This window comes from Bos indicus x Bos taurus, chromosome 4 (assembly GCF_003369695.1).
Source record: "Bos indicus x Bos taurus breed Angus x Brahman F1 hybrid chromosome 4, Bos_hybrid_MaternalHap_v2.0, whole genome shotgun sequence".
In the NCBI taxonomy this organism is placed as follows: domain Eukaryota; kingdom Metazoa; phylum Chordata; class Mammalia; order Artiodactyla; family Bovidae; genus Bos; species Bos indicus x Bos taurus.
In genome coordinates, this window is record NC_040079.1 from 13,778,061 (window position 1) to 13,804,571 (window position 26,511).

The window sequence follows — 26,511 nt, forward strand, 5'->3', positions numbered from 1 at the left end:
ATGTATTTCTCCCCAGTCACAGGTGACAAAGGCCTGCATGAAATAGAAGCAACGGGGGAGGAAAGGAGCAGCTGAATCCGATAAATGTGTGTATCAGAGACTGTGATAGTCTCCTGTCTCCCCCTTCAGGCATGAAGGACATTCTCCCCCATCTGTAGGAGCACTGCTGGCTGAACACCCTCCTTGTGGATTGTCTTGGCTACAGAGGCACCTCTTCCCCTGAGGGCATGCCTTTTCTCAGGGCCACTATCCCAGTGACATGGCTGCCGTGGAAATGAGCTTAAGACATGGGCCCCTCACCTTAACTTTGGATAGTTCTACGGTCACACAACTTCCCAGCCCCCTGGGGATGTAGCTTAGGCCTTTGTTGAGGCTGCAAGCCAGCCCCACTTCCCCTTCTTCCTTCCATCCATGTGGCTCATAAGTCACTTTCTAATAACTTTCCTGCACATTAATGCCCCCTGCAATGTCCATTTTCCAGGAAACCAAATCTACGACAATGTGCCATATAGAAGTAATAGATTTATCAAGCAAAGCAATGTGAGGACTAATGGAAAAGAGGAGCTCAGAGGCACTGCTCCAATCACTGACACAGAAATACAATACATGGGCCAGAATGGATGCAGGTAGGGGTGGAAAGGCAACCAATTCAGCAATAAATTACTTGACTTTGAATTGTGGAGCATCCAGCTGGAAGTGGCCAGTAGAGGTTGGATTTACCAGTTAGGAACTTATGAAAGAAATTGTCATGATCATGGATGGAAAGGTTCAGTGTTAGTCACCCAGTCGTGTCCAACTCTTTGAGACCCCAAGGACTGTAGCCCTTCAGGATCCTCTGTCCATGGAATTCTCAAGGCAAGAATACTGGAGTGGGTAGCCATTCCTCTCTCTAGGGCATCTTCCTGTCCCAGGGATTGAACCTGGGTCTTCTTCATTGCAGGCAGATTCTTTACCCCTGCACTGCCTGGGAAGCCCATGAGAAGGTTAAGGATGAATATTTACAGTGAGGAGGAAAGAGGGCAAAAGAAAAGTCTAGGAATATCTACCACTAAAAATGTTCAGTAGACAAATGGAACAGTTAGTTTATGAAATAAAGATAAATTATTATTACAGATGAGACTGCTGAAGAAGCGTGCATAGAAAAGCTGGGAACAAAAGTCCACAGAAAACTGATTTCTTTTTTAAAGGGATAGCAGATGAAATAGAAGTAGTAAAGGAGAATGAAACAAAGAACTATGACTTTTCCCCCAATTAGAACAGGTAGAAAATAAAAGAAACTGGGCTTTTTGTATCTGAACTGTTATCAGGTCCTGTGGATTCTTCTGTGGAAATAATTGAGGTTTATGAGTTAAGAAGACAAACCCCTCAAGGAAGGCTTCGACCTGATTCTCAGGCAGACTTTTGCATCATACTTAGCAGCCTCTGATTAAGCACTTTTGTGTCTAGAGTTCACTGGCTCCTAGTAGGGTCCTCCCCGCAGGGCAGTCAGGGTTTTTTCCAATGTCCTGAGAGAAAGGGCAGTCTCCAAGCTCCTAGCTTTGGCTCCATGCTGGACAGCAGGCAAGTATTTTGGAATTCAGAAAATGAAGCGAGTCTATTTGCTCTTGCAGGTTAAGATTGATCTCAGCAGAGATCCATGTGTCAGGCAGTAGGTGAAAAATAACTTTTATAGATCACATTCTCCAGTGACTAACTTCATCTTCTGAGTCAGATTTAATGGTGATTAAATTTACTTAGAATGAAGTTTTAGAAAATGAGTTAGTCAGTTTGTTCTTGGTATAAAGGCAACCAACTACAGACCTAAAGAGTAGGCTTGGAAGGGATGGGATGAGAAAGGGCTGGCAGGATAAAGGGGCTGTCAGCTTTAACAGAGTGGATGAGGATACAGAAAGGTAGGTGGAGACAGACATCAAAGGACCATTAAAAGCCACAATGTGGAAAAGCTAATAGGAAATGCTTTTATTAAAAATCACTATGGTGTTCCCAAATGCTCAGGCTCATTCTCCCAGGAGGACAGTATTGGGCTGGCCACTACCCCACTAGAAAAAAAAAAAGAGGTTCAGTAGGCAGGGGAGGTAGGATCAGTCTAGGCTGGGGTTTAGGAGTCACCCCATGGCCTGGGGACACTGACCCAAGGTGGCCCTAAGTTTAGACTGGGGCTCACACAGCATAGAAACAACCTCTAAGGAACCCACACCCCACATCGAGGAAGTCTGTGTGCCCTTCCAAGCAAACACAGCGGTCTTTCTGTGTAGAGAGCAGGTGGCCAGGAAGCACTGTGCAAATATTGCTGGCACAGAAGTAAATGGCTGTCTGGTTGGGAGTAGCAGGCTCTAGGTAGAGGGAGAATTTTGCCTCCTCCTTACGAGAGACATTGTACCCATCAGAGACATCTCCTTTGTTAATATCATCGATACCGTAGGAGAAGTAGATCAGCCGGAGCCCCCGTCCTGGGTCTTGTCGATACCAGTACATGGACTCATGGCCCTTAGTCTGAGAACATTCCAGTACAGTGCTCTTTCCTGTGTTTGCGATCCTATTTCTTGGGGTCTGGGTAACACCGGTATCCATGGAGCCTGTGAGGAAACAAGAGAGAAACTAGAGCAGAGCCTAGGAAGGGACGCCTTGCCACGATCTCAAGGGAGAAGCTTCAGCCACGACCCGGGAAATTTAAGGCAAGGGTTTCCTGTGTTTCCCAAACTCACCCGTTCCCAGGAGACAGAAGATCACATAGCAGAGGAGCATGGAGCCGATGGTGGGGAGAGGCGGGATGAAGATGGTCTCAGCTTTGAGTGCTGGGGGAACAGGGCATGGAAATAGGAAACTGTAAAGATTCTGTCAGGGAAGTCATTGCCCCTCCCAACTTAGCAAGTCTCAGAGAAAGATGCAGCCACACCCTTTCCCATCACATCCCCCAAGGCCCTAACGTTCTTCACTCCCTTACTTCTTAGGTGGTGCTTTGGCTTATTGTGTATCATATCAGCAGATGCTGAAATTTTTACTCCTTCCTCTTCTCTGCCATCTGTCAGAGAGCAAGGTCTCTGCTTCTCAGACCTTATCTATTTCAGTCATTCAAGGAACCATCACCCTCCCAGTTGGCTAGGCAACAGAGAACATTCAGAATCCTCTCAAACAAAAGGAGTCTAGTCTCACTGGAAGTTTGCTTAACTTTTCTATTTTTCTGCATTTATTTTTTTCTAACTCAGGTCTAGATAAGTTTTCCAACTTGAATATATGCACTGGGAAGTTTGAGAATTTTTTTAAAAGAAGGGCAACGTGATAACTTTGTTTCAAATTGCCACAGTTCTTTAAATGGCTGATGCTTTTCTGGTCAATGTTTTCAAGGTGCGTATCTTTACTGCAAGTATTGGCGCATGGCAGGGAGATAGTCACTTAATATGGGCATAGATTTCAAAGAAATATTAACATCTTCACTCATATTTTGAATAACTGTAAATGGTTCCTTCAAGAGAGAGAATTTCAGCATAACATAAATTGTTCCTGATTTTAGGAGGCAAGTGCTCAGGATTTCAAGACAACATACTACAAATAATGCCATAGTTCAGCTATGATGATCTGAAGCACTTTGTGACATAATAAGCAAATGGTGTTTGCTGTTTGAGCTTGTCCTGGCTCCACCCAATCTGTGGCTATATCATGGCATCCCACCACAGTCAATCCCACTTCATCTCACATTGGGCAAGCCTTCTTTCTAATGTTTTTTCTTTTGGTTATGAAAATTTCTAACATATGCCAAGTAGATGCAATCATATAATGAACTTCCATGTCCCCACATTTGATGTTTTTCAGTTGCTCAGTCATGCCTCATTCTTTACGACCCCATGGGCTGCAGCATGCCAGGCTTCCCTGTCCTTCACTATCTCCTGGAGTTTGCTCAAACTCATGTCCTTTGAGTTGGTGATACCATCCAACCATCTCATCCTCTGCTGTCCCCTTCTCCTCCTGCCTTCAATCTTTCCCAGCATCAGGGTCTTTTCCAATGAGTCAGCTCTTCACATCAGGTGGCCAAAGTATTGGAGCTTCAGCTTCAGCATCAGTCCTCCCAGTGAATATTCAGGGTTGATTTCCTTTAGGATTGATTGGTTTGATCTCCTTGCAGTCCAAGGGACTCTCAAGAGTCTTCTCCAATAACACAGTTCAAAAGCATCAACTCTTCAGTGCTCAACTTTCCTTATAGTCCAACTCTCACACCCACACACGACTACTGGAAAAGCCATAGCTTTGACTCTACAGACCTTTGTTGGCAAAGTAATGTCTCTGCTTTTTAATATACTGTCTAGGTTTATCATAACTTTTCTTCCAAGGAGCAAGCATCTTTTAATTTCATCCCCACATTACCTGGCTTCAATAATTACCAACTCATGGGGACTTTCTTGTGGTCCAGCGGTTGAGTCTGCCTTGCAAATGCATAGATCAAGGATTCAAACCCTGGTCTGGGAACTAAGATCCCACATGCTGTGGAGCAACTAAACCCATGCACCACAGCTAGAGAGTCCTTATGCCAATAAAGATCCTAAGACTTGATGCAGCCAAATAGAAAGACTGGGGGGGAAAGTTTTTAAATTACCATAAAAATAATAATAATTACCAACTCATGGCCTCTCTCATTTATTCCCAATTTGTTTCTCTCTCTCTTTTGTTATTTTGCACAGTTCCTGATTTATTTAGGAGCACCCAACCACATTTCCCAGCTGGTGCACCATTCCATGTGACACATCCCAGTGTTATCTTCCTTGTCTGTCTTTCTGGTAGAGAATTCTCCATTAATCATGCCAACAGAAAAGTGGATTCATTCCAGTAAATTGCTTATCCTGGTGTTCAATTAACACAAACAGGGTAATTGTAATAAAGATGATCACTTCTGGTTTGTCCTTAATGGGAAAAATATAATTGCCCTAATTTGCAATTCTTAAACTTAATGTTTTGCTGCCCCCTGCTGTAGGCAGTGATTTGACCAGAATGGAGATTTAGGAGGTGAATATAACCTGCTATCAGACTTCCTAGGTGGCACTAGTGGTAAAGAATCTGCCGATTCAAGAGATAAGAGACTCGGGTTCGATCCCTGGGTCAGGAAGATCCCCTGGAGGAGAGCATGACAACCACCATTTTTGCCTAGAGCGTCCCATAGACAGAGGAGCCTGGAAGGCTACAGTCCGTAGGGTTGCAAAGAGTTGGACATGACTGAAGAAACTTAGCAACAAAAGCAAAAATAAACTATTACTGGGAGTCACATCAGTTGAGAGAACAGGGGACTCGGGTCCAACAGAGTCCTACAGGAGAAGTTTGGAGTTACACGTGACAGAGGTGAGGCAGAATCTATGTCTGAGGAGGAGTGAGTTACTATGATCAGAAGAATGAATGGAAGAGACACACATTGGATGGGAAAGGAACTGAAAAAGACACTCTTATTTCTGGGCAACCAAGAGGATCCTTGGTGGCACAGACCAATATTTCCCCTACTCCGGGTGGTTTGTATGACTCTCAAATCTTATCTGTAACCCACTTTTCCTCTGACTTATCTGCAGAGCTCTCAGAGCATGGACCCCTCATTCTCACCCATGTACCATGCTCTTTGCCGGCTGTGTGCTGTGTGTCCATAAATGTGATCCTATGGATGCTGAAAATGGTCTTCACTTGTAATTACTCAACTGTATAATAAACATCCTCTAGCAAAAAGGATGCCAAAGGAGAAAGGGTTTTTTTTCACTACTGGTTTCTGCTTTCTGTCATAAGATATTTTTGCCTACCTTCAACTCACAAAGGTATTTTTCTAAGCTTTCTTCTAGAAGATTTGTAGTTTTAGCCTTCACACTTAGGCCTCTGATCCATCTGAAATTTATTTTTGTTTATGGTATGCTGCTGCTAAGTCACATCAGTTGTGTCTGACTGTGCAATCCCATAGATGGCAGCCCACCAGGCTCCCCCATCCCTGGGATTCTCCAAGCAAGAACACTGGAGTGGGTTGCCATTTCCTTCTCCAGTGCATGAAAGTGAAAGTAAAGTCACTCAGTCATGTCCAACTCTTCAAGACCCCATGGACTGTAGCCTACCAGGTTCCTCCGTCCATGGGATTTCCCAGGCAAGAGTACTGGAGTGGGTTGCCATTGTCTTCTCCTGTTTATGGTATGAGGTATCAGTAAAGTTCATTTCTTTCCATGTGCTCATCCATTTCAGTTCAGTTCAGTTGCTCAGTTGTGTCTGACTCTTTGTGACCCCATGAACTATAGCACGCCAGGCTTCCCTGTCCATCACCAACTCCCAGAGCCTGCTCAAACTCATGTCCATCAAGTGATGCCATCCAACCATCTCATCCTCTGTCGTCCCCTTCTCCTCCTGCCTTCAATCTTTCCCAACATCAGGGTCTTTTCCAATGAGTCAGTTCTTCTCATCAGGTGGCCAAAGTATTGGAGTTTCAGCATCAGCATCAGTCCTTCCAATGAATATTCAGGACTGATTTCCTTTAGGATGGACTGGTTGGATCTCTTTGCAGTCCAAGGGACTCTCAAGAGTCTTCTCCAAAACCATGGTTCAAAAGCATCAAATCTTTGGTGGTCAGCTTTCTTTATAGTCCAACTCTCACATCCACACATGACTACTGGAAAAACCATAGCTTTGACTAGATGGACCTTTATCAGCAAAGTAGTGTCTCTGCTATTTAATATGCTGCCTAGGTTGGTCATTCCAAGAAGTAAGCATCTTTTAATTTCTTGGCTGCAGTCACCATCTGCTCTGATTTTGGAGACCAAGGAAATAAAGTTTGTCACTATTTCCATTGTTTCCCCATCTATTTGCCTTGAAGTGATGGGACCAGATGCCATGATCTTCATTTTCTGAATGTTGAGTTTTAAGCCAGCTTTTTCACTCTCCTCGTTTACTTTCATCAAGAGGCTCTTCAGTTCTTCTTCACTTTCTGCATAAGGGTGGTGTCATCTGCATATCTGAGGTTATGGATATTTCTCCAGGCAATCTTGATTCCAACTTGTGCTTTATCCAACCCGGCATTTAGGCTCATCCATTTACCGCAACATTATTTGTTGAGTAAATTGCTACCTTAATGCAGTGAAATTTTCAATCCGTAAACAAGGGTTATCTTTCCATTTTTAAATTTTCTTTAGTTTCCATTTGTGATGGAACATCATTTGCTAAATTTATTTCTGTTGTTGATACTATCATATACGGAATTGTTTCCTGAAGTTTGTTTTTCACTTGTTTGCAACTAGTGTAAAGACACTTGATTTTTTTATATTGATTTTGTATCTTGTGATCTTTCAAAATTCACTAATTCTTTCTATCTGTGGCTCATCGATTCTTATATAAACAATCAGTGAAAGTGAAAGTATGAAAGTGTTGGTTGCTCAGTCGTCCACCTCTTTGCAACCTTGCAGACTGACTGTAGCCTGCCAGGCTCCTTTGTCCATGAAATTTTCCAGGCAAGAATACTGGAGTGGGTTGCCATTCCCTTCTCCAGGGGATCTTCCCAACCCTGGATTGAACCCAGGTCTCCTGCATTGCAGGCAGATTCTTTATCATCTGAGCCATAAGTAACGCTCTATAAACAATCATGTAATCTGAAAATAGTGACAATTTCACATCTTCCTTTACAATATTTAGGATTTCTTTTTCATTTTTGTTTGGCCCTATGACACCGGTTAAGACCTCCAGTATAATGTTGAAGAAAAGTAAGCAAGCTTATCAGGTCCTACAGTGATTTATGGAGGTAGGGCAATTAAGTAACAATTATCTATTTTGACCTGAAGTCAAATTCCAAAGTTATCTTTATAATTGTAGAATCTTTATACTGCTTATTGCATTTTTTTTAAGGTTCTGGATTCTTGCTGTCAAACTGACATCATCATATGAAAGTGAAAGTGTTAGTCGCTCAGTCGTGTCCGACTCTTTGTGACCCCCATGTACTGTAGCCCACCAGGCTCCTCTGTCCATGAATTCTCCAGGCAAGAATACTATGCCCTTCTCCAGGGGATCTTCCTGACTCAGGATTGAACCTGGATTTCCGGGACTGTAGGCAGATTCTTCACCATGTGAGCCACAAGTAACCCTCTGGCTAGGCTCTTGATGAAACTGGATAACATAATTCATTTTTTAAGTGTTTCAAAGCATTTTTTCACAAATTTTTTTTTTCCAGATTTACATGAATTTTTTTCTATGTATAGTTTCTCATTTCCTATTAGATTGTTCGTTTTTTTTCTTTTCTTAAATCTTTACCTTCACCTTCATGGTAAACACTGATGGTTTCTGAATATCACTTAAAATTTGTTTCCCTAAATTTATTTCTCAGAAATTTGCTTTAAGTTATACAAAGGAAAAGTGTACTTCAAACAGCATATAACACTCATGTTTTTCATTTAAACATCCATAATGCGCCCTAAGTCCGCATGTTCTGTGAAATGTATTTTTCAGGGCTCCTTTCAGCTCTCTCCTTTTCCAGAGACTGAAACTCCATGGAATTCAACCAAATTTCTCAGTCGTGTTAAGCCTCAGTGAAAGAGGGTTGTTCTGGAAGCACTGGCAGAATTAAAATGGATTAGCTGGCGTATCAAGAGTGATGAAATCGGTGATTTCATGGACGGGATCTGACTCTAAAATAGATAATATTAGGACAGATAAGATAAGAAAGATGTGTGTATTTCTGCTGCCCCTTGGAATAGAATTTAGTTAGAATTAGAAAAATGGAGGGAGAGAAATTAGTCTGAATCAAGCATACGCCAGGGAGCACAAAGCATAGCTGAATGGACTGAAGCATTTTTTCCGAATTTGCAAATGAATGGGTAATTATTGACGAGTGATGGGCAGTTTTGGATGCAGCAATGGTTGGACGCTTTTCTATGCCACACAGCGACAAGAGTGAAGATGGAGGACCACAGTCTGGACGTGCAGGGGACCTGAGAATGGGGGAAGACAAGCTGGGAGCAGGTAACAGAGCTCACCTGCTCAAGAAGAGAGACCACCTCTTCCCCACACTCAGTGGTTCCTTGAAGCCTGGGATGGGGATGAAGCCACACAGGGAGGCGGTATTTCAATGTTTAAAGGAGAAAAGGGACTCAAATATAGCATATCTCAGCACTGTCTGTTGGAGAAGGCAATGGCAAGCCACTCCAGTACTCTTGCCTAGAAAATCCCATGGATGGAGGAGCCTGGTAGGCTGCAGTCCGTGGAGTCCCTACCAGTCCGACGCGACTGAGCGACTTCACTTTCACTCTTCACTTTCACGCAATGGAGAAGGACATGGCAACCCACTCCAGTGTTCTTGCCTGGAGAATCCCAGGGATGGCAGAGCCTGATGGGCTGCTGTCTATGGGGTCGCACAGAGTCGGACACGACTGAAGCGACTTAGCAGCAGCAGCACTGTCTGTCCGTCGCTCCTTTGTTTCTGCTAAGCGCCCGTTAGTTAGCCTTGTATTCAATTACGTTGTGCTTAATCTAGCTCCAGTTGACTTCTGTTACTTCCTTCCAATGTAATAAATCACCCGTTTCCTGACCTGGGCCCATGGTGAGCTTGTGCATGAAGAGGAAGTAACACTTGAGTGCCGTGGATTGACTGCTGGCACAAAAATACACTGCGGGGTCTCCTGGCTCAGAAGACTGGATTTCCAGGCTTCAAGGTGAGTGTGGGGGACATGCAGCTGAGAATTGCTTCTTGGACCAACTTGATTTGATCAAGGACTTGTTCATTCTGAAAAGAAATAAAAAACTCCAGCTCTTTTTTCTAGATCCATTGATACCGATTAGAAAAATATATGTCCTTTGTGGGGAATACACTCCATCCTTGCTTTCTGTCCTTTGCTTTGACCAAGTGTCGTGGAGTCTGGATAACTCTGACATCAATAGAACCTGTAGAGAAACTATAGACAAAATCCAAGAGGGACCCTGACAAGGAAAACACTTGGTTGAGGGAGTTGGCAAGCCCAGAGCAGGATTTTTGGTCTGTGCTCAGGACTCACCTGATCCCAGGAGACAAAGAGCTACAGAGCAGAGAAGCTGTGGCCCATGGTCGCACCAAAGAAGCACAAGGGTGAGGTTTTAAAATCTCCATCAGCAACCTTCTAGTGATGAGATCACTTTGTAGACTCATAATCGTCATGTTACTAGGCAGAACATTTTGTGGTATCAGAAGAAAAGCTTTTATCCTAGTTCAGAAAATGTAACTAGTTTATATTTCATTCAATTAGTTTTCATTTGTTAAAATGTTTATTTTAAGCTATTTTAGATTTATTTTTACTGACAGAAATAATACTAGTCATGGTGCAAGGGATTTGGTGCTCTGTGGCATATGGTATTTTCCCGGACCAGGGATGAAACCTGTGTCCCCTGCATTGGCAGGCAGATTATTAACCACTGGACCACCAGGGAAGCCCCTCACATTCTAGCTTAATTCCCTCTTTTTTTTCCCTCAAACATTCCATGCCTTGATCAATCCCCATACAGTTCATTCCTGTCTTCTTTTATCTCCTAAAGGAACTAGAATACCACAATATATATTTCCAAGTATTTTATCCCTACCTAAATCTGTATTTTGGGTGGACTTTTCTGGTGCCATAGTTTAATCCTTTATAGGCTGAATTCTACAGAACCTGTATCTCTAACCCAGCTCTATTGACGTCTGTATATACAACTGCCTATTTCCAATTTTTATCTCATTGTCCAATAAACAATTCAAACTCTACTATCTCAAGTGGGGATTGCTGCTGAAAACATGGTCTCATTTTATCTGACGTTGCAGCTTTGTAAGGAACCAAAGTCATACAAAGACCACTGAAAAACTGTATTGATCGCCTGTCTGCTAATGACAGCTGAATATTTTTCTTGTTTCAGTTTCCTCTTTTGAGCAACAACCTATCATACACATCTACACTTACATCCATGAAACCAGAAACTCGTCTTGTTAAGAAACTCCATCCCATCAATCTCTCAAAATTATTCTACTGGATAAAATTTTTATCGGTTGATTAAGTTCTTTCTCTTCTGTAATTTTTTCAAAGTATGACTCATTAATATGAATGTTCTATTCACAATCACATCCATCTCATGAAGCTCAAATGCTCTTAGCTTTCTCTAATCCAACCAGACAGAACTGGCATGTCTTCCTCAGAGCTCCCAAAGGACTTCTGATTATAGCATTGCTATTATATTGTATTATTATATACTATATGATTTTATAGATTATTATATTCAAATCCATCATAATTATTTCCTTACTAGGCTGTCAGCTCCTTAGAGAAAAGATCTGTCTTCTACCCAGTTTTGTACCCTTTGTATTTGGAAAAATAGCGGGACATAGGAAAATGTCAAGAAAAACTATTGATAAGCGTACAGGGAGTGATGAAAAGACAAAGGAACAAAGTGTATCCTCTGGGTCTATTCTGATGAGTTCCTGATTAGGAATGCAGAGCATGAAGGGAAAGGGTACTTTACAAGATTTTAGAGGGAGGCTGTATCGGGGGCTGTAGGGCTGGAGTGGGGTTTGTGCACAGGTGAGAGGTGGCCGTGCTCCACTGTGGTGCCCCCAGAGCAGAGGTACACGGCTGTTTGGTTGGTGCGAGCCGACTTCACAGTGAGAGGAAACAGTTCCTGCTTCTCTCGAGAGACACTGTAGCCTTCAGATAAGTCTCCTCTCTGAATATCCTTTACAACCGTAGAGTAATAAATCAGCTTCAGACCCTGCCCTGGGTCCTGCCGGTACCAGTACATGGCACTGTAGCCCAGGTTCTGTTTACACTCCAGGGTCACATCCTGGCCAGCCTCAGTGAGCAGAAATCTTATCTGGTAGATTTCAGCATCCATGGGTCCTGTAGGATAAAGATACAAAGGCTGGTGATGACACCTAGAAGGGAGCCAGACACCACTGTGAGATGAGGGTGCCGAGTGGGCGGGGGTCTGCACGTCCAGAACCAGACTTTGCTGACTGGGTGTTGGGCTCACCTGCTCCCAGGAGACAAAGGGCCAGGTAGAGGGCCCAGCTACCCATGGCAAGGACTGCGTCTTTGTACAACCCCAGACGAAGTGTGAGGGAGGCCAAGGGCAGAGGCTGGAACCCAGAGCTCCCCCTGGCTCCACATGCAGAATTTGTCACTGCGGTCAAGTGACTGTCGCAGCTGAGCTTGCACATGGAGACACTGAGAACGATCAAGACACTTGCATTTTCCCTTCCGCCTAACAGAGCTCTTTATATCCCTTCTAAACGGACAAATGCCAAGTGGTGAGGAGACTGAATCTCCCATTTCCTGGTCAGAGTCACAAACAGACTGTGCCTGTGCATTCACCGTGATGAAAACTAGGAACGGGAAATGCCTACCATGTTCAGAGTCTATGGCCTCTCTGTCAACTGCTTGATTTCCCACTAACACTGTTAGTGGGGGAACTTCAAACACAAGAGAGGTTCAGAGGTTCTGCAAAACATAAAGCCAGTTCTCTCTGTCCTCTGTATTTATTACAAATAATTGATACAGTTACTTCAGCCGAAGCTGAAGCTCAGATACTTAGGCCAGCTGATGCAAAGAACTTACTCATTAGAAAAGACCTTGATGTTGGGAAAGACTGAAGGCAGGAGGAGAAGGGGACGACAGAGGATGAAATGGTTGGATGGCATCACTGACTCGATGGATTTTGAGCAAGCTCCGGGAGTTAGCAATGGACAGGGAAGCCTAGTGTGCTGCAGTCCATGGGGTCGCAAAGAGACAGACACGACTGAGTGACTCAACAACAAATTGATACAGTAGAGGTGAAGCAAAGGTGAGTCGGGTAATTTTAGCAAAAACCAAAGGGCCCTAAACCTACTCCCACCCCCATGTTGGTGGATTAGAGCAAGAGTTTGGGAGAAAACCTGGGCTTGAATTCTGGCCCTGCCAACTAGCAGCTATGTCAGTGGGCAAGTCTCTTATCCTCCCCTTGATTTTCTCACCTGTAAAATGGATATAATGAGCATCTTCTTGTAAAGTTGTTCTAAATATTATAGAAAGAATCTAGAACAGTTCTTAACACAGAATAAGCACCATATTTGTGTTTGCCGTTATTATTTTCTGGACTTTTTATTTCATTAAGAGGACTTAGGAAGCTAATACTACATCCAGGAAATTCAGATATTTACTGACATGGGATTGTGCAAGCTCACAAACATATCATTTTCCAGCACTGAGCTGAAATTTATGCAATAAGTTTACATTCATTGCATAAAATCATTTATTCTAGAGTCTTAGATAAATGATAATGTAGTCATAGATTATTTCTTACCAAATGTTGTTATTTTGGTAGATAAATGTTTGTTTTATTTTTATATCTGGGGGTCATCTGTGATAAAAGACAATTTTATGATGAAACTTGGTTGGAATCTGGTGGTTCAGACACTGTCGCTGCCACTTTCTGGAAGAAAGGTACGTGTGTGTGTGTGTGTGTGTATGTGAGAGACAGAGATACAAAGGGAGAGGAAATGACGGATGATTTAGAATGCGAGTGATGAGAAAGTGCAGCCCTGGGGTAGAACTCTGAGAAAGAATGCTGGCTGAGAGCTCACTTGCAAACATCGGGTCCAGGCTTGAGGTTGAAAAGCTCATCTGTAAAGTTGAGAATCTCATTCTTCACACAGGAACACTTTTGGTGCTTTGTTAAATACTAGGCATTGCTTCTGAGAATAATGTTTTAAACTCATCAAGTAGGATATACAGTATTACAAAAGATACCAATTATTCTGAAATGCAGAATAAATGCAAATGTTGTCAAGATATCTTCAAGGAAATTTATGATATATATACATCTTAAAAATTCATTTAATAAAACATATCCTGGGGGACTTTCTTGGTGGTCCAGTGGTTAAGAATCTGCCTTCCAATGCAGGGGACATGGGTTTGATCCCTAGTCTGGGAACTAAGGTCCCACCTGCCATGGGGCAACCAAGCCTGTGTGCCACAACTAGAGAAAACTGTGAGCCCAACAAACAATCGCCCATGCTGAAAGTAGACACAATGCCGCCAAATAAATAAGTAAATGTTGAAAATATATATATATATTCTGAAATATATCTGAAAACTGGCAAGATTTCCAAGCAGGGAGTGATGAGAGTAATGATATTTACTCTATGTAACAGGACATGAAAATATCTGAAAATTTCATATCAACTGTAATACACATCAAGTGTTATAATACACAAACTGCTGCTGCTGCTAAGTCACTTAAGTCGTGTCCGACTCTGTGCGACCCCATAGACGGCAGCCCACCAGGCTCCCCCGTCCCTGGGATTCTCCAGGCAAGAACACTGGAGTGGGTTGCCATTTCCTTCTCCAATGCATGAAAGTGAAAAGTGAAAGTGAAGTCGCTCAGTCGTGTCCGACTCTTCGAGACCCCATGGACTGCAGCCTACCAGGCTCCTCCACCCATGGGATTTTCCAGGCAAGAGTACTGGAGTGGGGTGCCATTGCCTTCTCTGATACACAAAAAATTTATGCAAATACCCTGTGATTTCCATTATTGACTTTGTCACAGGTTCTACTAACACTGCTCTGATTTATTCATTACGTCTATCGTGAACTAAAAGCTGTATTTTAGTTAGACGTTAGTAAAAATAAAGGCTCATTTTCCCACTCAGATTCATGGATTTCTGAATTCTACCCTTGTACCCCTTGGAGGTCCATGGGTCCCAGGTTAAAAATTTGTGCTTTAGAAGAGAACATTCTTTGTGGTAAAATACAAGGACAAGAAGTATTAGGAAGTTCATGTATCCTGAGAAATATTTTATCTACAGTGCAAGTTCAGATTTGTTAAAGCGGTTTGATTAAAAAAATAAAACACTTTAGACTGATTGACAGACCTAAGCTATGACAAGAACAGGACTTACTAGATTATGTTCTAGTCCTGGAAATATGATTCTTACAGACATGAGGTGATACCTCGTCTCAGGTGTGGCTCCTGGTGTACACGAATCTTCACTTCTGGAGAAGGTGTTTTTATAAGACTAAAATGAAATGGGCTAATGTGAAGTCTTGGCAGAAACTATTTTAATCAATAAACTCCTTCTGAGTATTAAAAGATACATTTATAATACATTAAAAAATAAATTTAGGAAAGACAGGAAAAAATCAACAAAATATGTAAGGTGTGTTGGATAAAAAATACAGAGCAATGCTGAGAGAATTTAAAGACCTCAATAAAGCAGCATGTGGGGACATTTGGAAAAGGGGAAATATTCTGTATCTAGAGTATCATGCTTGTTATTGTTGTTTAATCTCTAAGTTGTGTCCAACTAAGAGTGTCCAACTCTTTGGCAATCCCATGGACTGTAGCATGCCAGGCTCCTCTGTCCATGGGATTTCCCAGGTAGAGTGGGTTGCCACTTCCTCCTCTAGGGGGTCTTCCTCACCCAGGGATCAAACCCTTGTCTTCTACTTTGGCAGGGGGATTCTTTACTATTGAGTCATCAGGGAAGCCCATCAGGTAGGTCTCCTGTGTGTGCGTGTGTGTGTGTGTTTGTAGCTTAGTCGTGTCCAACTCTTTGCAACCCCGTACACTGTAGCCCGCTAGGCTCCTCTGTCCATGGGATTCTCCAGGCAAGAATACTGGAGTGGGTTGCCATTTCCTTCTCTAGCAGATGTTCCCCACCCAAGAATCGAACCCAGGCCTCCCCCATTGCATGCAGATTCTTTACTGTTTGAGCCACCAGGGAAGCCCTATCATGTAAGTTACATGGGTCTGAAAATTTATCAAACATGTTAAAATATATACTTGAAATGGGTATATTTTATTGTGACTATGTTATCTCAAAGTGCTTTTAAAACTTATCTGATTATAGTATTCAGGAGGTAGAGAGTTGTTGAGTTTCTTGCTCAGTTTCTCTGGCAGGAACAGCTGAGAAAAGCAGTGATGAACCCTGAGGAGTCTCTGGATCAATGAATGTGCAGAGCCAGGAGACCAGGGTACCCCTGCTGATTATCCTTATTCCTGCAGGCACTGTTTTGCAAGATGAAAAGCACAGAACTGCATATTTTAATAAAGATTGTTAGGAACCCAGCAAGGTCACATCCTGTGTCTCCTTTGCCAGATACCCTGCAACCTGGGGAATCCAAGACCCCTTACAGCTTCCTGCCCCACCCTTGGCTTTGTGTTCCCACCAGCTGTTTTCCACCTCCCCTTCTGCTTATCCTGTGTGGCCATTTACGGATTTTTCCATCTGGTGTATGCTCTTTCAAGGTGGGTTTCTGTTAGTTCCTACCCTCCTACGACACCACTGATTTCCTGAGCTGGGTGCACGGTGAGTTTGTGCTCTAAGAAGAGCTGACGTGCAGCACTGTGGACTGGCTGCTGGCGCAGAAATACAGAGCCGAGTCCACTGCCTCGGTGGAGTTGATTTCCAGGCTGCAGGGTGAGTTTTGGGGGCACTCAGCTGAAAATCGCTGTTTGAACAGAGCTGTATTTTCCATCATGTCTTGATTCTGAAAATAAACCAAAAACTCAAATGCTTCTTCCAGCTTCTTGCGATACCAGTGAACGTAAGCGTGTCCTTCTTTGGGAACACAATCCATCTTTGCTCTCTGGTCTTTTCCTTTGATCAGATGACTTGGACTCTGAGTGACCTCGGTGTCCATGGAACCTGTGAGAAAAGAGACAGATGGTGTAGTGAAAGCCCAGGAGAAAGCCTGATTTTGCAATCACAGGAGAAAGTCCTGAGATTGGAATCCAACAACTTCACAACAGGAACTTACCTGCTCCCCAGAGAAAAAGGGCCACACAGCATAGGAGGCTGAGGCACATGGCTGGGTCAGGGAGAAGGCAGAGCAGTGGCTTTTCCTCTGAGGTGCCTCATCTCCTTCAGCACCCCCTTGTGACGTGGTCGGTTTCTGTGGTCATCATTAGTCCCTGGGTACCTGAGACTCTAACATTTCTTAGGCTTAGGGGAGGGAAAGCTGGTGAAACAACTAGCTTGAATTTTAAACTGCTTTAATGTTTTTCCTGAATCTTCTCTTTCATTATCCTGTATATAAAATCACACATCATTAATTTATTTGCTTTTCAAATTTGTCAGTTTGCCTCCTCCCATCCTCACTTCCCTCTCAGGCAATGAAACATACAACTTGCTGTATGTCAATCACAGCTGCTTCTACCACATTTACAAAATCATGCAGCCACTATTTAAGTTAAATGTTGAACTTATAAAAATTATATTTCTGTTGAATATGCAATGCATCTGAAAGTGAAAGTGAAAGTCGCTCAGTCCTGTCCGACTCCTTGTGACCCCATGGACTATACAGTCCATGGAATTCTCTAGGCCAGAATACTGGGGTGGGTAGTGTTTCCCTTCTCCAAGGGATCTTCCCAACCCAGAGATCGAACCCAGGTCTCCCGCATTGCAAGCGATTCTTTACCATCTGAGCCACAAGGGAAGCAATGCATCTAGGTAAACACAAAAATGAATGATCTTGCCTGAACCAATCAGCTTAGGAGTTAGAGTATCCCTGAGACTTTTTCAATCCCTGTGCTTTTTTTTTTTTTTTTTTGATTTTTATGATTCTTTCTCTACCCCATCCAGGTAACCATAACCCTGAAGTTTATATTTTTATTCACTTGCTCTTCATTATAATTTATGTTAGGGCTTCCCTTGGGGCTCACGTGGTAAAGAATCCGCCTGTAATGTAGGAGACCCAGGTTCAAACCCTGGGTGCAAAGATATCCTTGAAAAGGGAATAGCAACCCACTACAGTATCCTTGCCCGGAGAATCCCTTGGACAGAAGAGACTGGCAAGCTATAGTCCATGGAGTCACAAAGAGTCAGACATTAATGAGTGACTAACACGCTAAGGGTCTATAAATTATATATTATTTAACATTGTATGTCTGAAATGTATCTAAGGGGGATCAGTCTCTTCATAATTTTTTTCTGTAACATGCTTTTTTAAAAATTCAACATTATGTCTATAATATTAATTCATGTTATTATATACAATTTTCGATAATTCCCTGGTATGTAGGATTCTATTCTATTTGTCAGAATTTATTATCCATTCTTAAATTAATGCACACTGGTGTTTTATTTTCTCCAGATTTTGATGCTACTGCAAATGGGACCTCATTCTTAGGTATTCCTTTACATACTTCGGTGCAAGATTTTCTCTACACCAGGTAATATAGTAATCAAGCATTAGGGTCACCACATCAGCTTAACATATTAATAACAAGAGAAAATGGTTTCTAATCTATTTAAGTCAAATAAATAGTCAAGTGTTTTCAAATGTTCCACATCTAGGACACATTTAGCATGTAATGTTCCTTGAATTTTGCCAGTCTAATGGGTGGGTGACAGAGGATGAGATGGTTGGATGGCATCATCGACTCAACGGACATAAGTTTGAGCAAGCTCTGGATAACAGTGAAGGACAGGGAAGCTGGTGTGCTGGAATCCATGGGGCTGCAGAGTCAGACATGACTTAGCAACTAAGCAACAAATGGGTTGAAATGATATCTCACTGTAGTTTTAGTTCACATTTTTATGATTGCTAAGGAGGCTCAACGTAGTTTTTGCTTTCATGGACCACTGGTGTTTTTTGTACACTGCCTTTTGCTTATATTACTTTTTGGTTGATTAGCTATTATTTATTTGTAACAATTCCTTATATATCCCAGGTATAAACTTTTTCATTGATTTGTGCTGCTAATATTGGGTTGGTCAAAAATTTCATTGGGGTTTTTCCATACTCTGCTACAGAAAAACGTAAATGAACTTTTTGGCCAACCCAATGCTTTTCAATTTGTGACTTGTGTTTCAGTCTTTAGGATGCTTTTTTTGGGTTGATATTCCTTTTTTAGGAGAATCTATATTTTTCTTCGGGGGGGGGGGGTATGCATTCTGTAATTCTTTATAAGCAATGCTCCTACAGTCGAAGTTCATAAAGATATACTCCCATGTTACTTGTGAAATAGTTAACACTTCGGATGTTGAATTTAAGCATTTAATCCTTTCATAATTCAATTTTGCTTATGCTGTGAAAATTGGTTTAAATTAATCTTTCTTTCTTTGGAAAGCAACCTGTCCTACAAGACATCATTGTATATTGCATTATTCTTCTAAATACCTGCAATGATGGCTGTATCAGATATAAACTGGCTATGTATGCAAGGGCCTATTTTTAATCTATTACTTTCCAATTGTCTATTTTTACCTTTTGCGTTATCCTAAAGTACAAAATCTCTTGCCTGGAAAATCCCATGGGCAGAGGAGCCTGGTGGGCTGCAGTCCATGGGGTCGCTAAGAGTCGGACACGACTGAGCGACTTCACTTTCACTTTTCACTTTCATGCATTGGAGAAGGAAATGGCAACCCACTCCAGTGTTCTTGCCTGGAGAATCCCAGGGACGGGGGAGCCTGGTGGGCTGCCATCTATGGGGTCGCACAGAGTTGGACACGACTGAAGTGACTTAGCAGCAGCAGCAGCAAAGTACAAAATAATTTGATGATTTGAAGGGAAAGTCCCCTTTGTACTTGTTCAATATTATCTTCCCTATTCTCCCTGCTTTTCACTTAAATTTCAGAAGAATTTTGTCAAGTCTTATGAAAATATCTTTTGTGGTTTTGCTTAGTGCTACATTGAACACATATATGGGAATACTCCTCCAATTGGTTAATTTTCATGATCATGGTACGTAGCTTCACTTAGTTCAGATCTTCAAAATGCTCTCCTCTAAAATTAAAAAGTTTTCTGAGTTAGTTTTATTTAACAGATAGATTTGTTTTTTATGTATTTTATGTTATGCTAGTAAGTGGTCTCTCTCTTTAAAAAATATATTTTAGCCATTTCTTGCTATTACATGAAAATAACTGACTTCTTATATTTATGCTAAATTTGTTAAATGTTGTTAATAATGCAACGCTTTTTAAGATTTCTTTGGTTCCTCTAAATTTGCCATGTGTAATCACTTTTCCCCCTTCTTTTCTCATTCTCACCCTTTTTTCTTGTTCCACTGGCTGGAAATTCAATACAATCTTGGCTAGAAATTGTGGTTGCATTCATTTACTTATTGATCAGTTATGTTTGACCCAGACAACTGCGGATACTGGTATGTGGTAGATGCTATGGGGGTTACAAAGTGTAAGGTCAGACTCTGCTATTAAAATTATTATTGGCATGCCAGGATATTTGCAAATCATTCTCTCAACCGTTACTGGACTAAGCCATGTTGGCTGACCCACAGGAAATCAAAACACGAGATGCCCAGGTTTGCAGCAGAGAAGGGGTTTGTTTGCAAGACTCCAAGCAAGAAGATGAAATTAAAAGATGTGTACTCCTTGGAAGCAAAGCTATGACAAACCTAGACAGCATATTAAAAAGCAGAGACATTCCTTTGCTGACAAAGGTCTGTATAGTCAAAGCTGTGGTTTCTCCAGTAGTCATGTATGGATGGGAGAGTTGGGCTATAGAGAAAGCTGAGTGCTGAAGAACTGATGCTTTTGAACTGCTGGAGAAGACAAGAGTGTTGGAGAAAACTCTTGAGAGTCCCTTGGACTGCAATAAGATCAAACCAGTCCATCCTAAAGGAAATCAGCCCTGGATATTCATTGGAAGCACTGATGCTGAGGTTGAAGCTCCAACACTTTGGCCACCCGATGCGAAGAACTGACTCATTGGAAAAGACCCTGATTCTGGGAAAGATTGAAGGCAGGAGGAGAAGGGGACAACAGAGGATGAGATGGTTGGATGGCATCCCTGACTTGATGGACATGAGTTTGAGCAAGCTCTAGGAGTTGGGGATGGACAAGGAGGCCTGGCATGCTGCCGTCCATGGGGTCACAAAGAGTCAGACACGAGTGAGTGGCTGAATTGAACTGAACTGAAGCAAGAAGATGGGAGAGCAGATCTCATATCCCCCTCTCTGCAGCCAAGGGACTCAGGCACATATGTGATCAAGAATAAAGAAACAAGGCTGCCTCAGGTGTGAGGTGCGTGGGGATCATGGGGAAAGGTGACTGGGAAAAGGTATGGTAATCCTGATCCTGCGCAGGGGTGACTAAGCTTACAAGTCTCTGCAGGTTCATAAATGAAGTCTCTCAGCTTGATCTGAGGGTGAAGTTTTTGGTCCTCTAATGTTAAAAGTCACCAAGCAGACACTTGCTTACTTCCAGTTGGAGGATCTCTGGTTCCGTCCATTCTTAACCAGCTCAACTGAAAGTAGACACAGTTGAACTACAGGCAGCTGATTCCAGGTCCTGGAAAACAAGTGGGACAAACATCTCCTTGCTGAGACTTACCTGCCCCTTGGAGGCTATGCAAGTCTTAAAAAGACTGAAGGCAGGTGAGGGGCCTTTGACTAATCATTACCCACAGTTGTACAGCCACTATTAAGAGATCTCACTTGAGTTCCATGCAGCACCCAACAGCTTCTCAGATGGGAGGTCAGTCTGTGCCTGCGCTTTGTGCTCAGTTTTACAGAAAGACCCGCATCACCCCCTAGTGGTCAGTTTTTGCAACTCTTCTTCCCACTTGGTCCTAACCCATGGCTGTGGTGAGTGAGCGAGTGACAACCGCTCATTCCTGTCCCACTCTTTGTGACCCCATGGACTGTAGCCCACCAGAATCCTCTTTCCATGGGGTTTTCCAGGCAAGAATATTGAGTGGGTTGCCATTCCCTTCTCCAGGGGATCTTCCTGACCCAGGGATCGAACCAGGGTCTCTTGCATTGCAGGCAGATTCTTTACCATCTGAGCCACCATCCATCCTATATGGCTATGGTAGCCCTCTCAGTTCTCCCCTTCTGTTGCCTCCTGTATTCTCAGCCTATGCTTTTTGCACACTGTCCTTTGTAGTTTCATACTCTAGCCAGGATGATTTAAAAAAATACACATGTGCATGCACACCCACATCAACAAATACTAACATGCTTACTACAGAAGTCAAATACCTAAAATCTTAATGGCAGGGCAAGGGGCATCTGAGAACACTCTGTACCTTCTGCTCAACTTGTCTGTGAACTTGAAACTGTTCTGGGAAATTAAGGCTATGAAAGATCTCAGGGACTCATATCAAATTGTATGTTAAGTTCCATAGCATATACTCTGATTTGCAAGTTCATGAACAGTCTGATGCTGATGTCTGCCTGCTTCTCTCCTGTCTCACCTCTCGCTCACCTCCTTCCTCTTTCTGCTCCTCTCACATCGCTGCATCTTCATTCATTAAGCACACCGGTTTCTTTCCTACCTGAACAATTTTGCACCAGATCTTCTATCCATGCTTGTCTGGTCTCTATCCCCAGTCCTACTTTGTAAACTCCAACCCATCTTTAGGATGTCATTGTAAACACAATTTTCTTTAAGGAAACTTCTCTGTAACTCTATTAAGTCTCCTGGGTCATAAAAAGTAGCAACTGGGTTCAAATAATACCCTGCCCAAGTCCCACTGATAGAAGGGACACCATATCCCAATAAATATTTTTTCCATGAATATGAAAATTTATCAGAGCCATAGACACAGAAAGTAACGGTTGCTGAGGCATTTTATGCCTGTCTTTTAGAAAGAAGACTTATGAGCTTCTGTTGCTTAGCAACAGGGGAGGAAGGTTTCTGTTCTTACTAAACTGTACTTGATTACCTCTTCTCTTATCCCCTCTGAGCTCATCTAACAATCCTTTCCACTAATTCCTTTTAATATGTAAGTTGCTATTGTAAGCAAGAGAAGGAAATGACAACTCACTCCAGTATTCTTGCCTGGAAAATCCCACAGATAGAAGAGCCTGGTGGACTACAGTCCATGGTGTTGCAAGGAGTTGGACACGTCTGAGCAAGCATACATGCACTGTTCTAAGCAGCCCTTTTGGCTTGAATTACGGTTACTTACCTTTTATTTATTTTTAACAGCTTCCTCCCAACCCAGAATTCGAACCCAGGTCTCCAACCCAGGTCTCCCACATTGCAGGCGGATTCTGTACCAGCTGAGCCCCAAGGGTAGTCCAAGAATACTGGAGTAGGTTAGCCTATCCCTTCTCCAGCGGATCTTCCCGACCCAGGAATCAAACCAGGGTCTCCTGCATTGAGGGGGATTATTTACCAACCGAGCTATCAGGGAAGCCCTAGATTTACTTACTTTCTAATTATTTTTAACAGCTTTATTGAGCTATAATTTATGTACCAAAACTGCACATATTTAATGTACACAGTTTAATGAGTTAGCATCAGCTCGGTTCAGTTCAGTCGCTCAGTTGTGCCCAACTCTTTGCGAACCCATGGACTGCAGCACACCAGGCCTCCCTGTCCATCACAACTCCCAGAGTTTACCCAAACTCATGTCCATTGAGTCAGTGATGCCATCCAACCATCTCATCCTCATGAAATTTCAATTTAACAGCTCCCCATGTCCCCCTTCTCCAAAGACATTAGCAACCAGTAAATGGAAGTATTTTATTTCTTTTAAGGTCTAAGCAGTATTCTATTATATGTGTGTGTGTATATATATATATATATATATATGTAAAGTACATACAGATATATTATATATATGATGGATCCCTTCATCTGTTGATTGACGCTTAGATTGAGACATCAGTTGAGAAAGGTAAATACTACATTGAATAGCACTAATGAGAAATCTTGGCAGAAAATACTTTAACAAATAAATTTCTTATGAGTATCTAAGTGTACTTTCATAAAATGATTCTTACATCAGGAAAATCTTTGGGAAACTTTAACAAAATATATGCAGGGTATTTTATTGTTCAGTTGCTCAGCTGTGTCTACTCTTTGTGACCCCATGGACTGCAGCATGCCAGGCCTCCCTGTCCATCACCAACTCCTGGAGTTTACTCAAACTCGTGCCCACTGAGTCTGTGATGCCATCCAACCATCTCATCCTCTGTCATCCCCTTCTCCTGCTGCCTTCAATCTTTCTCAGTGTTAGGGTCTTTCCCAATGAGTCAGCTTTTCACATCAAATGACCAAACTATTGGAGCTTCAGCTTCAGTATTAGTCCTTCCAATGAATATTCAGAGTTGATTTCATTTAGGATTGGTTGGTTTGATTTCCTTGCTGTCCAAAGGGCTCTCAAGAGTTTTCTCCAGCACCACATTTCAAAAGCATCAATTCTTTGGCTCTCAGACTTCTTTGTGGTTCCACTCACAACTGTACATGAATACTGAAAAACCATAGTTGGACAATATGGACCTTTGTCAGCAAAGTGATGTCTCTGCTTTTTAATACACTGTCTAGTTTTGTCATATCTTTTCTTCCAAGGAGCAAGCATCTTTTAATTTCATGCCTTCAGTCACCAGCTGCAGTGATTTGAGAGCCCAAGAAAATAAAGTTTTTCACTGTTTCCAATTTTTCCTCATCTATTAGCCATGAAGTGATGGGATTGGATGCTATGATCTTATGATTAAAAAATAAGAAGCCAAGCTTAAGAAATTAAAAATACCTCAGTAAAATAGCAAGGAGGGACTTTTAGGGGAGGGAGAAGCATTCTGTGTCTTGATTGTCATCTCAGCTATCTATGCTGCTAAGTCGCTTCAGTCGTGTCCGACTCTGTGCGACCCCATAGACCGCAGCTCACCAGGCTCCCCCATCCCTGGGATTCTGCAGGCAAGAATACTGGAGTGGGTTGCCATTTCCTTCTCCAGTGCATGAAAGTGAAAAGTGAAAGTGAAGTCGCTCAGTCATGTCGGACTCCTAGCAACCCCATGGTCTGCAGCCTACCAGGCTCCTCCTTCAATGGGATTTTCCAGGCAAGAGTACTGGAGTAGGGTAGCATTGCCTTCTCCTGCCAGCTATCTATACAGGTGCAAAATCTCGTCAAAAAGTATTGAAACATATACTCAAATTGGGTGCATTTTATTGCAGAGTTGTTGCTTTTAAAGCTTGTGTAATTGTAGTATTCAGGACTTAGGGAGTTGCTGAGTTTCTTGCTCAGCTCCTCTGGCAGGGACAGCTGAAAGAAGCAGCCATGAACCCCTAAGGAGTCCGTGGGTTTGGATCAATTAATGTGCTGAGCAAGATGAACAGGGTGCCTCTGTTGCTTATCCTTATTTCTGAAGGCACAGTTTTGCCAGGTGAAATGCTCAAAATTACACTTCTTAATAAAGATTATTAGGAACCCATCAAGGTCACATCCTGTGTCTCCTTTGCCAGATACCCTGCCAGCTGGGGAATCTGAGACCCGTTACAGCTTCCTGCCCCGTCCTTGGGTTTGTGTTCCCACCAGCTGTTTTCCACCTCCCCTTCTGCTCATCCTGTGTGGCCATTTACAGGTTTTTCCTTCTGCTTTATGCTCTTTCAAGGTGGGTTTCTGTTAATTCCTACCCTCCTACGACACCACTGATTTCCTGAGCTGAGTGCACGGTGAGTTTGTGCTCTAAGAAGAGCTGACGTGCAGCACTGTGGACTGGCTGCTGGCACAGAAGTACAGAGCCGCGTCCGCTGCCTCGGTGGAGTTGATTTCCAGGCTGCAGGGTGAGTTTTGGGGGCACTCAGCTGAAAATCGCTCTTTGAACACTTCTGTGCCTTTCACAATGTCTTGCTTCTGAAAGTAAACCAAGAACTCGAGTGCTTCTTCCAGCTTCCTGCGATACCAGTAAACATTAATATGTCCTCTTATGGGGACACAATCCATCTTTGCTTTCTGTTCTTTTCCTTTGACCAGATGACCTGGACTCTGGATGACCTCAGTGTCCATGGAGCCTGTAAGGAAAGAGACAGAAAGTTCACAAAAAAGCCCTTAAAGGAGCCTGATTTTGCAGCTGCAGGAGAAAGTCCTGAATCTAGAATCCAAGAAATTCACCTCACCTGCTCCCCAGATAAAAAGAGCCACACAGCACAGGAGACCAAAGCACATGGCTGGCTCAAGGAGAAAGCAGAGCAGAGGCTTCTCCTCTCAGGCTCCTCCTCCCCCTGCAGCACCTCCTTGTGACGTGCTCTCTTCCTGTGGTCATCACAGTCCCCACGTACTTGAGAGTCTAACTGGGAGGGCAGGGAAGCTGGTGAAACAACTCGCGTGGATTCAGACTTTCAATTGTCTTTTTTCCTGATTCGGCCCTTTCATCATTTCTTTAAAAAAATAAAAATCAGTTACACATCAATAACTTCTTTGCTTTTTATCTTGTCTATCTGCCTCCTCCCCTCCTCCCTTCCCTCTCAGGTAATGAAATACACAACTTGCTGTACCTCAGTCATAGCTTCCACTGCAGTTGCAAATTAACAGAGTAGCTATTTTATATTAACAAGCCAAATTTTTTTAAAATTTTATTTTATTTTTAAACTTTACATAATTGTATTAGTTTTGCCAAATATCAAAATGAATCCACCACAGGTATACCCGCATTCCCCATCCTGAACCCTCCTCCCTCCTCCCTCCCCATACCATCCCTCTGGGTCGTCCCAGTGCCCTAGGCCCAAGCATCCATTATCGTGCATCGAACCTGGACTGGCAACTCGTTTCATACATGATATTTTACATGTTTAAATGCCATTCTCCCAAATCATCCCACCCTCTCCCTCTCCCGTTCTATACATCAGTGTCTCTT

At 42.7% G+C, this 26,511-nt stretch overlaps 4 gene segments (V, D, J or C); all 4 read right to left on the reverse strand.

Annotated features, from left to right (window-relative positions):
- Positions 1-2,141: 2,141 nt before the first annotated feature.
- On the reverse strand, positions 2,142-2,847 carry LOC113891089. The segment is given in 2 exon segments: positions 2,142-2,576; positions 2,706-2,847. Coding segments are annotated over 2 exon segments (456 nt in total).
- An 8,610-nt stretch (positions 2,848-11,457) lies between these two features.
- On the reverse strand, positions 11,458-12,145 carry LOC113890852. The segment is given in 2 exon segments: positions 11,458-11,825; positions 11,959-12,145. Coding segments are annotated over 2 exon segments (555 nt in total).
- Positions 12,146-16,276: 4,131 nt separating this feature from the next.
- Positions 16,277-16,780, reverse strand: LOC113891098. The segment is given in 2 exon segments: positions 16,277-16,612; positions 16,725-16,780. Coding segments are annotated over 2 exon segments (375 nt in total).
- An 8,563-nt stretch (positions 16,781-25,343) lies between these two features.
- LOC113890853 lies at positions 25,344-25,823 on the reverse strand. The segment is given in 2 exon segments: positions 25,344-25,669; positions 25,775-25,823. Coding segments are annotated over 2 exon segments (375 nt in total).
- Positions 25,824-26,511: the final 688 nt, after the last annotated feature.